Consider the following 14,698-nt stretch of genomic DNA (forward strand, 5'->3'; position numbering starts at 1 on the left):
GAGTAATGCAGTGCGGTTTAGGCAGCCGCAGCAGTGGATTAACATGGATTTAATAGTAAGCAGCAACTTACCGGTGCAGACTTCTATCGTCGGACTGAAGCTCAATAACGTCCACTACACAAAATCATGATCATGCAACATGGGACAAACTGCATGTTCGTTTGACCAACGTCGACATATTCTAGTCTCTGGCTCACCTGCACCCACACTGATTTCTATTTGTTGCTCTTTCCCCCAATCCACGGATACCACATAATTTGTGAAAAGATATGAATGTGAATATTTAGAAAGCGTTGTTTCCATCGCTGACCCAGCGTCAAAACGCTTGAATGGCAAGCAATGTGCGCAGCCATTTTGAGCTGGGCTACCTGGACAGAGTCAGTCACACCACCGTCAAACCACGTGGGCGCTGGACAACAAGAGAAGGGAGCGGCACTTCCAACGTGTGCCTGCGCTTTGCTGCGGCTTTGGAGATCACTGTGGTGCACGGCAAACTGGCTTTTGCAGCAACGACAAAAAGCTTTGGTATCAGCCACACCCTCTATCCATTCTTTGATTCCGTCTTCTGTAAATTCCATGGGTAAGCCATGGACTTGGCAACACTGAATGGCTGGATTGAGAAAATTGTGTTTCAGCGCAAAACTGGGAGAAAAGCAGATGTGTCCACAGAGTCATTGTGATTATCCAAAAAGATCTGCTTATATTCACTTCCCGGATAACAGCCTGAAGGATACTGTCACTATTACAGGTGTTAAAGGATTAAATACAAATTCAATCCTTATTGAATCTTGGATCTTGGATTTATTGACTTTATTGGATTCGTTGAAATAACACACTTGTTAGCATTAGCCATACTGCTAATGTCGTTAGCAGTAACTACGGCGCTAGCACTTTTATCAGGATTCCCACGTGTCCTGAAACTTTATGGACACGTTTTCCAGTTAAGGAAATCGCAAGGAAATTTTTAAAAAACGATCAAATGTCCTGGAAATATTAGCGAGATTCTGGAAAGTTATAAAGTTCGGCTGAGGTCACATTTTCAAGTGTTGTTCTTCGCTTGTTTCAGGTGTGCGATGGCGAAATAAACAGAGATTGTCAAATAATTTTCAACAATTGGTGGGTTTTTTTTCCTTAATTAGCTGCTATATTGTAGACAAAACATGTAACTTTCTGCAAAAAAAAAAAAGTATGTTAGAGAATGTGTTTTTTTTTTTTTAAGTACATTTTTAAAGACATTTAAAGCTGGTAGCTGGCCTGCCAGCTGTCATAAACCACGCTCAAACTGGTCAAGCTGTATTTTTCAGTCGGGAGGTCTCTTATGTCATACACAGGTATGGATCAAACTGGGTTTTCAGAATGATATAGTGGTAGCTGCCATGGTTTTGTTGCGTTTCCATCAAAGCAAACCACCACACTACTTGATTTCAATCCTTTATGATTCTAATCTTTCATTCTCTGATTAATGTTTTTGAGTTTCATTATTTGTTAAATCTTTTGCTTTCTAATGCGCTGTTGTACAGCGCTTTGAGTTGCATTTAATGTTGGAAAGGTGCTATATAAATACATTTTTACTTACTTACACACTTAGTACACACCAGAGATGAGCACTCATCTATAGGCACGGCCGCTATTATGGATGAAGACATTGTTTAACCCATGTTTACCCCAGGAGAGAGAGAGAAAGAGAGAGAGAGTTATTAATCAGCATCCACTAATGAGAGAGGAGCTGCAGCAGCGGGAACAATGAGAGGGGGGTACAGAAGGGGATGCCAGGTCCTGTTCACAGAGATCCCAGTGTGCGGAGGGCAGACCCGGGGTCACCGAGGCTGACCCCGCGTCTGCCTGCCCGAATTACAGGATTTCCTCACTCCCCCCGAAACTCATTAACCAACTCTCATCTCTCTCTGGCCGTTTTGGCCACTTCTGTGTCTGCTCCCAGAGCTCGATGGAAATGTGGTTCTCTTTGGAATATGATCTACGTAATACATTTTATGTGGGAAAACAATTTTATCGGAATGTAGAATATGTTTTTCAATAATCCAGACACAATAAAACATGAGGGATTTGGGATTATTTTGTGGCCGCGGTGCTTTGGGCTCGGAATGTTCTCGCAGCCCGCAGCCCTGGGGTGACCGCTGCTGCTGCGGGACTTGCATGTGGATGCAAACACCTTCCTCATTACGTCTTTTGCTTTTCTTATTCTTTTCTGCTATAATTATCACAGGAAGGGGCCACGTGCCACAATTGTTGTTCCCATTTTTTGTTGATTTAATTATGTTTGGCCAAATACATGTTGTTTGTTGCTATGTTTCACCCGTGATGATTACCCCCCTCTAGGAAAAGAAATAATGATTAGTTGTTTAGCTGATCAAAAAATAATAAGATTGTTCCTTTTTTTTTTTTTTTTTTTTTTTCACATTTTTACAAAGCTAATGATATACAACACAACTTTAAATCAAAATTAAATGAATGTATGTACAGTATCTTCCTGTCATTACTAAAATAAATAAACAAAGATCTAAATTCTAAATGTTTGGAGGTCATGCAAACACGATTAATATCCGTTCTCATCAAACGCACAGAGCACAAATACAGGATTACACATCCAATCGCTTTGATTTATTGGTCGTAGGGTTGTCTGATGCCGAGCAATCATGGATAAATAATCCTTAATCTGAGTCTCATAACAGAGTGGTCCCACTATGGAGGTTCCACCACGACCCTCTGGGTGAGGAATGTGGAATGTGTTGTGAAGCTGGAGAACGGTCCGTATGGGAGACTTTCCCAGGGAAGAGAATGTATTAAGATGAAAAACTCGAGCGTTTTTTTCATATGTGTGTGTCTCGTGACACAATATCAATATATAATATTTAATATTGGCAACACAATGACCCCAACTACAACCACCTATGTATGCTTTAAAACAACATATAAGGGGTTTCTGAATTCTAGAATGGAATTGCGGAGAGAGAGAAGAAGACAAGAGAGGCGAGAAGGGGAAGGAGATGCAGGGGGGAGCGGAGATGAGAGAAGGAGAGACGAGGCGAGAAGAACAGACTGGCGTTCAGTGGAGAGGAGGAGAGGAGAAGAGAAAGAAGAGGAGAAGGGATGAGGGGAGAGGAAGAGAGAGAAAACGAGGAGAGGAGACGGAAGGAGACGAGAAGGAAAGGAGGGAAGAGATGGGGAGAGGAGCGGGAGAGGAGATCCCTCAGAATCAGTCAGAATTCAGAAGTCAGAATTGTGAGAGATGAAGTCACAACTGTGAGAAATAAAGTCAGAATTGTGAGAGATGAAGTCACAACTGTGAGAAATAAAGTCAGAATTGCAAGAAAAATACTCGGAAAAAAAATAATTAAAAAATAAAGTGGCAATTAGGCAAACTTTCTTTTTTTATGTGGCGGAAACAGGCTGCCATAAATAAATGTGTAATTTCATTGGTGAGCCCAAAATCTCTGTTATGTATTGCATATAATTGTAACTATTTTGAGATTTCAAGATTCTTTATTTCCAATCTGCAACCATACAAGTACGATGTAGTAAAATGATTAAAAAAATAAAGGGTAAGGTCCATAAAACAAAGCAGGAAGAAAAAAAATAATAATAATGAATAAGAAATAATATATACAACAAGAAGTAAAAAGGTAGCTGTGGTGTGGGGTTGGCATGGTTTGAGCAGCCTACCTGACCTGGGTCTAGGTAATTGGGGGCCCAGGATCAGAGTGGCTGCATCCCTGTTGCTCGTTGGTTGGTCGAATGAGCAACAGGTAAAACCCCCATCCCCACACTCACTCAGGAGAGGAGCCCTGTCATGACACATCTCTATCTGCTCATGGGTTTATTCCAACTAGCCTACTCTCTACAATAAACCGGTGTGTCTACAACCCCTGAAAACACCACTATGTGGCATGTGATAGGCGAATATGCCACAATAGCCAAAAAATATAAAAATATATAAATACAAGTATTGTACTGTGGTGTGGGGGTGGTGTGATTGAGGCAGCCACACTTGTCTTGGGTCTAGTCAATCGGCCCCAGGGTCAGGGGTGGCTGTGCACCTGATGCTCATCAGCGCAATTGATGAGCGCGGGTTAAATCAACCATTCCCACAAACACATAGAATGAGAGCCCTTGTCATGACATGTTTCCATCCACTCTCTTCAATAAACTGGTGCATTTCAACATCCTATGTGTCTCTGTGCCGGGGATCCCGGGAAAAGCTGTTTTGGTGGATTTATATATATATATATATATATATAAATAATAGTAGCATAAGTATTTTATATCAATACAAACACAAGATTTGCTTATATTTATATAAGCAACAAAAATACACACCGATAAGCCACAAGAGTAAAACCACCACTAATCTTCTTCTCCTTCATTGTCTTTTGGCTGCTCCCATTAGGGGTTGCCACAGCAACCACCACTAATAACCACTAATATTGTGTAGCTCCCCCTCTTGTCGCCAAAACAGCTGTGACCCGTGGAGGCATGGACTCCACAAGACCTCTGAAGGTGTCCTGTGGTATCTGGCACCAAGACGTTAGCAGCAGATCCTTTAAGTCCTGGAAGTTGTGAGGTGGGACCTCCATGGACCGGGCTTGTTGTTCCAGCACATCCCACAGATGCTCCATCAGATCGGACCCTAACCCCGGCCATCCACATGATGTAGAAGAAAACGTGATTCATCAGACCAGGCCACCTTCTCCCATTGCTCCATGGTCCAGTTCTGACGCTCACGTGCCCATTGTAGGCGCTGGACAGGGGTCCGGTCTGTGGCTATGCAGCACCATTACGCAGTGATGCACTGTGTGTTCTGACACCTTTCTATCACAGCAGCATTTACTTTTTCAGCAATTCGTGCTACAGTAGCTCTTCTGTGGGATCAGGCCAGACAGGCTAGACTTCGCTCCAGGCGCATCAATGAGCCCATGGGTGCCCATGACCCTGTCGCCAGTTCACCGGTTGTCCTTCCTTGGACCACTTTGGTAGGTACTAACCACTGCATACCGGGAACACCCCACAAGACCTGCTGTTATGGAGATGCTCTGACCCGGTCGTCAAGCCATGGCAATATGGACTTTGTCAAAGTGGCTCAGATCCTTACGCTTGTCCACTTTTCCTAGCTCCAACGCATCAACTTCAAGAACTGACTGTTCACTTGCTGCCTAATATATCCCACCCCTTGACGGGTGCCATTGGAACTAAATTATCAATGTTATTCACGTTTTAATGTTGTGGCTGATCAGTTTATGTATGTGTGCATTTTAATGTGTGTATACAAAGCAGTGGGAATAAAGTAGAATATTCAGTTGGAAGGGGATATTGAACTTTCCATTTCATAAATATAGTATATATTGGTTTTGCCCAAGGATCAATTTTTGCCTTTAAATGATCTACTCAAACTCACACAAGGCTTTGATGATGATGAAACTTAAGTTTTGAAAGCTAAAAGGTGCGTTGACCTACCCTGACCATAACCCCCCCCCCTCCCCCTTTTGCCCTGTGTTGTTTGCAGTATGCAGATTAGCCAGTCGGTCATAGTAGTCCGCTCCGTCACATTTATCCTCCTCTTACCGTCGCTCAAAATAACTCCTCCCCTCGCTCTCCTCCTCCCCCTGTCTCTCTAAGCGCTTTGCCTCCTTCTTCTCCTCCATTCTTCGCCCTCATCCGCCCTCATCTCCGAAAGTCCAGCTCCAGTGCAGTGACCCCTGCTGTGAGGTAACGCCGCGTTCACTTCTCTTTTTAATCAATAGAAATATCACACACGTACCTCAGATGCAGTTATGCAGTTATGGAATAAATATGATCAATGCCTGTCGGAGAACAGGCATTTATTGGATATTCATGCTTTGTATTCTGTAACATGGTAGCCCTGGATCTAGGTTAGTGAGTGGTCTAGTGAGTATAATAATCTTGTCTGCCATCAAGTTAGATGTCATGCATGAGTCAATTTGGATTATGGCAATCACCACACCAAGTAAACGAGTATAACCATTGTACAACATCGTTCATTTTATTTTAGGAAAAGCATCCTTATAATGTCATTAAGTCACAATTCTTAAACTCCGAGTGTAAATCTGTAGTTTAAGTGGCCGGGATGTGGCTGTATTGAGCTGTTACTTAAAGCCAGACTCATTGGATGGATGATGTCTGCTCCGCATGAAAAATATTGGTGAATTATTATGGATTAAAGCGGACGGAGCAAAGACAAAGTCGCGCTTCTATGCTGCACTCTCTGCCATACCCGAGTAAAGATGCCGGCTGTCATAATACTCCATATGACAAGGGTATAAACTACTTCAACAAACATGGAATCTGAAAGAGGGGAAATACTTCTAACTTCTTACAGATGTGTGTGAGGTATTTGTTTCCGACTGGTTATAATTCCACCTTCTTTACAGAAAGCACGTGAAGCTGCTGTCGACAGCCCACAACTATGGCTGCTGTAAGTTTGTTTCCCATACCTTGCCATCCGATACAGTAGCTGCAGTTTTTTAACAGTTCTCCCGTGTTAGTCATTTTTCTGCGCCGGCAGCCTCGATGTGACGCCACAAGACGCTGTGGCTGGCTATGAGATGGACTTTTAAGCTGTTTTTAAGGAGTGGCTGCGGGAGACTTTTCTCTAATCATGTGAGACAGATTAACAAGCCAGCAACGCCGCCTATCATGTTGGGGGCCTGCAGACGCTGAATGAGCTCCAGGAATTTGTGGGCATGTACGGTGTCTGCGCTAGTTCTAGAGGCCAATCCTCGACACACACCTCGATAAAAAGGACGGAGCGCATACTTGAGCATCTCAACGTCAACAACATGTCTCGCGCAGACCGGAACGTTCCGCATGGTGTCGGAGGAGGAGCAGGCGATGAGGTCCAAGCTGGAGCACCTGACCGTGAAGGACCACGGGCCCGTGTTCGGCCCTTGCCACAAGCTGCCCGGCCATACCATACAGAAGGTAACCCCGCGACCGCTCGGTTGAAAATATTGCGTCAGAATTCGGAACTCGGACCTCATTCCATTGATTCAAGATTGATGTCATTGATGGCAAGAGGCCAGGCTGTCACAAGCAGGCCTTAAACCCACACCCACCATGAGTCCAGAGCAGAAAAGCCATTTCCAAATCAACATGAGAATATTCATTTCGTCCCCTCAACATAACACAACTCACACGTAATCGATGACATCGTTCTCTCCCCTGCAGGCGAAGGACGAGCTGAACGAGACGGATGAGAGGCGGGCGTCGGCGCTGAAGGAGCTGAGGGCCATGATGAAGGAGAAGGCCGGGGAGGGCGACGACCTTGCCAAACTGGTGCTGGAGCAGTTCGGGGACAAGCCCGATTCCCTGCTGCTGCGTTTCCTCAGAGCCCGCAAGTTCGAGGTGGCCAGGTCTCACGAGCTTATGAGGGGTGAGCCGCAGGGGAGACCACACACACACACACACACACGTACGCACACAGAGAGACAGACAGACAGACAGACAGACAGACATACTCATTAAAGTGGTAATCCATAACATACTGTAGTCTGTGTTGTGGGGTAGTGGGGTTATTTGCTGTCCTTTGTTTTGGTGAATGTTCATCCATATCCACAGTGTACTGACCACAACTGGCTACGCTGCCATATCAAATTCATTCATTCATTCATTCATTCATTCATTCATTCATTCATTCATTCATTCATTTATTCATTCATTCATATTTCGCTTCTTGCTCCTGCCTGATCAGAGCATTTATCGGAGCATTGAACAGTTATTGGTGGCGGACCCCGCCACCAATAATGGAAGAAGCACATAGAGGACCACAGGCATAACACAAATACTTGGAATGGTCGTTTTTTTTTTTTGCAAAGTGCCAGCTAAACAGATATGAGATGAATATCAAATATGGGATTTTTTTTAAACCAAATCATCTTACGGATGACCACTTTAAAAAGCATCGTTGAGGATTTGAGGTGTGAGGCTGAAGTTTCATTGCAGTTACATAATCATTTTGGCAGTGTTCGTCGCGAGTCCTGCACACTCTTTTTGGGGTCTTTGGCGCTGCGGATATTTCCCAACAAGCTCGATGATTAAGGGTCGGACCCCTTTTTGCACCCTCGCATGAATCATCCTAATCGGCGGGGGAGCAGGAGGGCAGCGTTCATTAATTGGCGGATTTTAGATGCTTCAGTGTTTTCCCGACAAAGGCTTTCTTTGTGTTTAAGTAGGACAGCAAGGTTCGTTTGCGAGTACAACCAAAAGGATCTGATGGGAATGTCCTCGCCGTGTGCGCGCACGTGTGCGTGCGTGTGTGTGTGTGTGTGTTTTGAAGAAAGGGGAGGGAGGTTAGGGAAAGGTCAAAGTAAAGTATTTGTCACATCTCACCTGAAGCTTAACACACATACACACATATAAACACACAACCCATGCAAGCATGTACCGGCACCTTTACACATGGCTGTTGGTCCCTGCAACCATGCTTGTGCACTCATATAGCTCACACACACACACACACACACACACATACACACACACACACACACACACACACGTTCTATGAATACAGAAGGGGATCTTTGTTGTGTGAGAGTGGAATCCGATTCTAACATGAACTGGTTCTGTGTGGTTAATTGGTGTTCCAGAGAACACACGCGCACACAGACACACAGACACACAGACACACAGACACACACACACACACACACACACACACACACACACACACACACACACACACACACACACACACACACACACACAGACACACACACACACACACACACACACAGATTACAATAGCCTAGATTTGCTCCGCCGGTTCATTAATTAGTGCTTCGAGTTGTGGAGGTGCTGAGACAGTGACGCTGTTGTCTTTGGTCCATCAGGGGTTTCTACTGGATGGTTGTTCGTGTGTGCCAAATAATGGCCGCCCGGAGGTCCTCTTATAAGTGTATTTGCGCAAAGCATTTCTTCTTAAGGTTAAATGATTGGAAAACTTAAGAATTGGGAAAGGGGAAAATAGCAAAGATTCTCCGTCGCAGTGTCAAAGCTGTCGACCATTCTCACCTAAAAGCTCTCGGCGAGATGTTACTTTGAAGCCAAGATGGTTGACTGCTGGGGTCTTCTTTATGGTTTAAGAGTGTGTGTGTGTGTGTGTGTGTGTGTGTGTGTGTGTGTGTGTGTGTGTGTGTGTGCACATGTGGCGTGGGCGTGGCTGTGCTGAAGGTTACCTGCGCTTCAGGAAAGAGTACCCCGAGCTGTTTGAGAACCTGACCCCCGAGGCGGTCCGCAGCACCATCGAGGCGGGCTACCCGGTGGTTCTGCCCAGCAGGGACAAGTACGGCCGCGTGGTCCTGCTGTTCAACATCGAGAACTGGGACCTGGAGGAGATCACCTTCGACGAGGTAGAGAAGACCCTAAGAACTTTCTTAAGTCAACTTTTCCCTCCCCGGTTTATGGGCTATACGGCTCAGAACTCTGACAAAACTAACTAAACACACGATTTAAAAACGGCTATTTAACGTTCATCTCTGTGCTTGGATTTGCTGCAGACCTTAAGAGCTTACTGTGTCATCCTGGAAAAGCTGCTTGAGAACGAAGAAACCCAGATCAATGGCTTTGTCCTGATTGAGAATTTCAAGGGCTTCACCATGCAGCACGCCTCGGGAATCAAACCCGCCGAGCTCAAGAAGATGGTGGACATGCTGCAGGTCAGACGTTGTCTTACTTTCGGGGGGGGGGGGGTTAAATCATTCGGTCGAGGAAGCCCCAAGCGATTGACAGAGTTGTTTTTTTCTTTTAAATGAATGTTGTGCGCAGGACTCCTTCCCCGCCCGCTTCAAGGCGGTCCACGTCACCCACCAGCCCTGGTACTTCACCACCACCTACAACGTGGTCAAACCCTTCATGAAGAGCAAGCTCCTGGAGCGGGTGAGGAGGGAATCGAGGGCCCCCCGGCTGCATTTAAAAGGCGTCCTTAGTGAACGTTGACCTTTTCCACCGTCTCTCCCCTAACCTCTGTCCATAACTCTGCTCAGGTTTTTGTTCACGGCGACGAGCTGGACAACTACCTAAAGGACTTCGACGCCAACATCCTGCCGGGAGACTTTGACGGGAAGGCTCTCGTCACTGACTGCAAGGCCGTCGCCACCAAGCTTTTTGGGTCTGAAGACACTGCTCTCTAAACGCTCTTAACAATCTCTAAACACAGGGTGGAACAACCCGACAGCCATTCCAAGTGCCCTCAACCCTAGATGCTTCTTTTTTTATTTTTTTCGAATCCGAATTAGACCGGATCTGTCGCTGTACTCTAAAGGACTGTATCAGCGTAAAATGTGGTGTTTTTTGCTCTTTTATTAGCTACCACACGCTTTTTAGTCATTTCGGGAAAATTTGAACGGTATGGTGAGAAACCTCCCTTCAAATAATCTCAGTGCCCCTGACAATTATGGTAACACCTATTTTTGTCAGTTACCTAATTCGGACAATGAGGTTAAATAGGTTTCACACCATTGCTCGTTGATTCCGAAACCCCAAAATAGACACAATATAAAAAATCAAAAAACCATCGGGAAAATGGTCAGGGGGTAAAAATGTAAAGAAAATACCTGAGCCGTAGTAAAAGGGCTAAAATTGTATTTTACGCCTTTATGGTCCTCTTGGTACTTCCTTCAATAACAAGTATCGAGACCAAGAGAGAATTTTATGATGAAAGATAAGTAAATGAGAAAAGCAGAAATGGCGTCGATGACGATAATGATGAAGTGATAGTGGCCGTTATTTCAACACCAGGGCAGGTTCAGCGCCCCCCGCGGGCTTGTCGCTACTGTACATTCAATACCACTATGAATGACTAACAAGACGGGGTTGTCACCGGAGATGTTGGAATACAGAACATAACCGTGCAAAGTCTGACAGAACTGGGTGTTCTTTGCCATAAAAAAACGTGCGTATTCACTTCACAGCTAAGCTGGAGAGCAGTGTTGTGCCTACCAAGCAGTATAAAGTAAGTGTAGATCATGTGCCATATGAGTTCTAAGAAGTAACGTAGGGGGAAATATATAAAGAACAGTGTGTAATGTGTTAGATAATCACCGTGGGAAGATGAACCAGGCGCCAATCTTGTGATGTTTTCCGCCATAAACGTGTTTTAAACAGCCTTATGTCAATAACACTGGATCTCCCTCAGATGTCTCATCACACACACACATACAGTACATGTGCATTGGACATGTCCATTTTGAAGAATAATTCTGTATATGTTTATTTTTTTGTCACTTCTGTAGGAGTAGTTTTAGTTTAAAAAATGTGTTTTCAATAAAATATCTTTTGACCACATGATTCCCCTGAATCATCTGCATCAGTGCGGTCCTGCAGGGGCCAACATACAGTAGGTTAAAGGCCAACTGTTCCAATGGAAAAATGTTATTTTAAATAGTTCGAAGGGTTAAATTGTGAATCTCTTCAGCGACCAACAATATGAAAGGGAATTTGAATACAGCTATTTAATTGTGGATTTTTTTTTAATAGTTCTTTGTGATGTTGATGAACTCTGATGAAGGGCTCCCATTAAAGCCAGCAAGTCTTTTCCTGTTGACAATCAATGGTACATCTGAAAATAAACAAAGAAATTACACAAATATTCACCACTAGTATGACTTTAAATACTGTATAATATAATACATATAGGAACGCTTCCACATGTCTCGAAGTTGTCCACCGTTAAGATTAGATAAGCATGTGGCGCCCCCTATTGATGTGATACCGTAATAGGAAAAGTCTGTGAAGCTAAAGGGAAAATGATTGGCCTGAAACACCAAGACATCTGATGTGGTGAAAGTACTTGGTTCTTGTAGCAGATTACAGATGACATATCCCAGGATGCAGATCGGCATATAATCATTTGATAGTTGTTTTGATCTTTCATTGACAACTGAGTGTGTGCCTCGGTGCAATGATTTATATTCATTTTTGTCAGTATAGGATGTTTCCAAACAAGTGCGCCATGGACCACAACGGAACATAACATATGCACACACCAAAAGGACAAAAATGTTTTTATTAAAGTGAAACACAAGCCTTGTTTTCTTTTGAGAAAATAGTTTATTTTTTAAAGACAATAGCCATATTTTCTCAAATCATTACATCACAAACCATTGGTTCCCTTAACAAAACACACTGGTGATCAGAGTTCATGAATGATTCATGTCAGTATGGCGGTTCTAGTTTTCCCCCCACAAAATCCACATCAGAGAACGGTCTTTGAACATGGAACACTTGCTTGTAAACACAAGAAGAAACCTGTATGCTTAAGGTTCTATGTCATAGGGTTGGGGGCCTAGGCAGATCAGTGCTTATTAGGGGGTTTCACTCCTCCTTGCAGATCAATTCTGAGAAGAAATAAAAATCTGACACTGAATTCAGCACACACCGTACACAACGTTCCCTCCTGTAATGCCCTGATGTTTCAACACAATGAATAAACCAGTTGTCGGCCTCTTAATATCCAATGATAAAACATGAGGCCATGCCTTTCATTTAACAGTGTTGATGCACTGGGTGAATATAGACCAATATAACATAAAGATAACATTTAAGATTCAACTGTTCATAAAAAAAAAAAAAGTAATAACACAACACACACAAGACAATGAACTCCAGAAATATAAGGGTTTTCTTTCACTTTGACACGATTGATTTCCTCTTACATTTTGGATAAGCATAGTTAAATCATCCCTCCATCTGAAGTTTATTGCTAATCCAGCCATAATCCCTGGTCCCTCAAATAAACATTTCTATATATATTCTATATATGTCATTACGTCTTTTGAACAGAGTGACGACATGTTTTGGTTTTGTTAACCAGAGGTGGTGATATGAAACATTACGTCTAACTTCATAATACTCACGCTCCGATGTTTTTGCACGTAAAAAGTGACGACACAGTAAGTCACGACAACAATATAAAGTACAAAAAAAATACAAACAAATATAGAAAAAAAAAAAAAAAAAAAAAAAAAAGAAAAGAAAACACAGAAGTCAATACATCCAAACCTGCATTTCTGTGCAAAGTTAGGGGGGGCAGCAAAAAAGTTTCTCGAGATTGAACACAACCAGTCTCTAGTGGCGTCACAGCGTAATATTGGGGTTTGTGCTGGTGTAATATTAATCCCATTTCACACGCCTGGAACTATCACAACCTCACGACGCTTTGAATGAATGTGAACTGTGTTGACGTGACTCCAGAAATTCCAGCGGGTAAGTGTTAGATCACACACACGTGAAAGAGCTGGATGGAGGGACTGGATGAAAAGCAGGTGGGTGTAGTAGCACTCTCTACCTACAGGTGGCAACATCGCTCGGAGGTTTCTAGAAAAGGCAGGCTGACTGACTGGGCGAGGGTGAAGGAGTCTTAACTCTAACCCTACCCAGATCCTGGTTTTAAAAGGACTGGAAATTATGAATGCAGATTATCTGAGATCCTGCTTTTCTTTTCTTCTCGTCACTCCATAACAGCTGAACTGTCTTAATGTGACAAACGGCGCCTGCCTGATTGTTCCAAGTGTGAACCACTAACTAGAAACAGGACTCTACCCAGGCCTGATATGGCCAAAACCTTTCCCATCTTCCGTTATCATTACACAGTAACCGACCAATCACAGTGTTTTTATGACACCTGCTTACTCGGCTGAACTTCGCTGCGGCATAGAAACCTATACTTCTAGTAGAAATGTGACAAACGTATTGGAGAATCCTGTTGCAAATTCTGCTCCCTTGGATATGTATCTAATCGCATGAGAACAGATTTCGATCATTTCAATATTTGCACTTGTTTGTACAAAGTTACTTTGACCACGCGAAACAATTGAAGTCTCATTGAAAAGAAAACACATCCTTGTTTTTTGTTTCCCCCCGGGTTTTCTTTTGTTTGTTTGTTTGAAACGACCTGCAGGGCTCTCCACCAAACTGTACAATACTCAGCGTTATAGGTTACGAGTTTCCACCGCCGATCCACTACAGTAAAACATTTGGTTTGGGTGCCGGTTTCATTCGCCTTCCTACCAATCACACCTCTGCTCGGACTGCTGAAATGAAACTTACTGAAGAGCTCAAGAAAAAAAAAAAAAAAAAGTTGTTTTTTGTGGGCTTTTTTTTTTTTAAGTTTTTTTTTTTTAAACCCCTCATTGTATCCTGCGCTTCCAGCAGCCCACACGACAGAAAACTCAACACAAGACAAAAGAGGAAACTAAATACGGGAAAAGACATTGAGATCGGTTGTGACAAAAAGTGCATGTCATGGGGAAAGAGAAGAGATGGTGCTGTAGGGGTATGATGCAACACTAGGGCTGAGTGTCGTTTAAAAGAAATACTGGTACTAATTAAGATATAATGGCTTGGATAAAACATTATCGAATAAAGCAGTATCAGAATAATATTACTGAGGCAATACTTTATTCAGTGCTAATTTTCGATGCCAATTTCTTCTTTTACTGGGTCACTGGCTTAAAAGTTCATAAAGTGCTTTTAAATAATAATAATAATAATAATAATAATAATAATAATAATAATAATAATAATATCTCTGACTATCTTCTAAGGAAATTCTTTAGACAAAACGGAAGTTATATTTTTCCCCCAGTTTTCTTCAGTATTGAAATTTGGCATCTGGCACCACAGGATTCATGTCGATAGCATTTTTCTTCCTGCAGAAGTGTTGAATCTC

General features: G+C 43.1%; 1 protein-coding gene across 1 annotated transcript; it reads left to right on the forward strand.

The window, feature by feature from the left end:
* Window positions 1-6,831: 6,831 nt before the first annotated feature.
* rlbp1a (retinaldehyde binding protein 1a) lies at window positions 6,832-10,160 on the forward strand (the record flags this gene model as incomplete). The annotated part of the gene is made up of 6 exons (XM_079997135.1): window positions 6,832-6,954; window positions 7,201-7,405; window positions 9,202-9,380; window positions 9,528-9,686; window positions 9,796-9,906; window positions 10,014-10,160. Exons 1-6 carry the CDS (start codon window positions 6,841-6,843, stop codon window positions 10,158-10,160), a joined length of 915 nt encoding a protein of 304 aa, XP_079853261.1. The 5' UTR covers window positions 6,832-6,840.
* Window positions 10,161-14,698: the final 4,538 nt, after the last annotated feature.

Source organism: Zeus faber, assembly GCF_960531495.2.
Source record: "Zeus faber genome assembly, chromosome: 3".
NCBI lineage: Eukaryota > Metazoa > Chordata > Actinopteri > Zeiformes > Zeidae > Zeus > Zeus faber.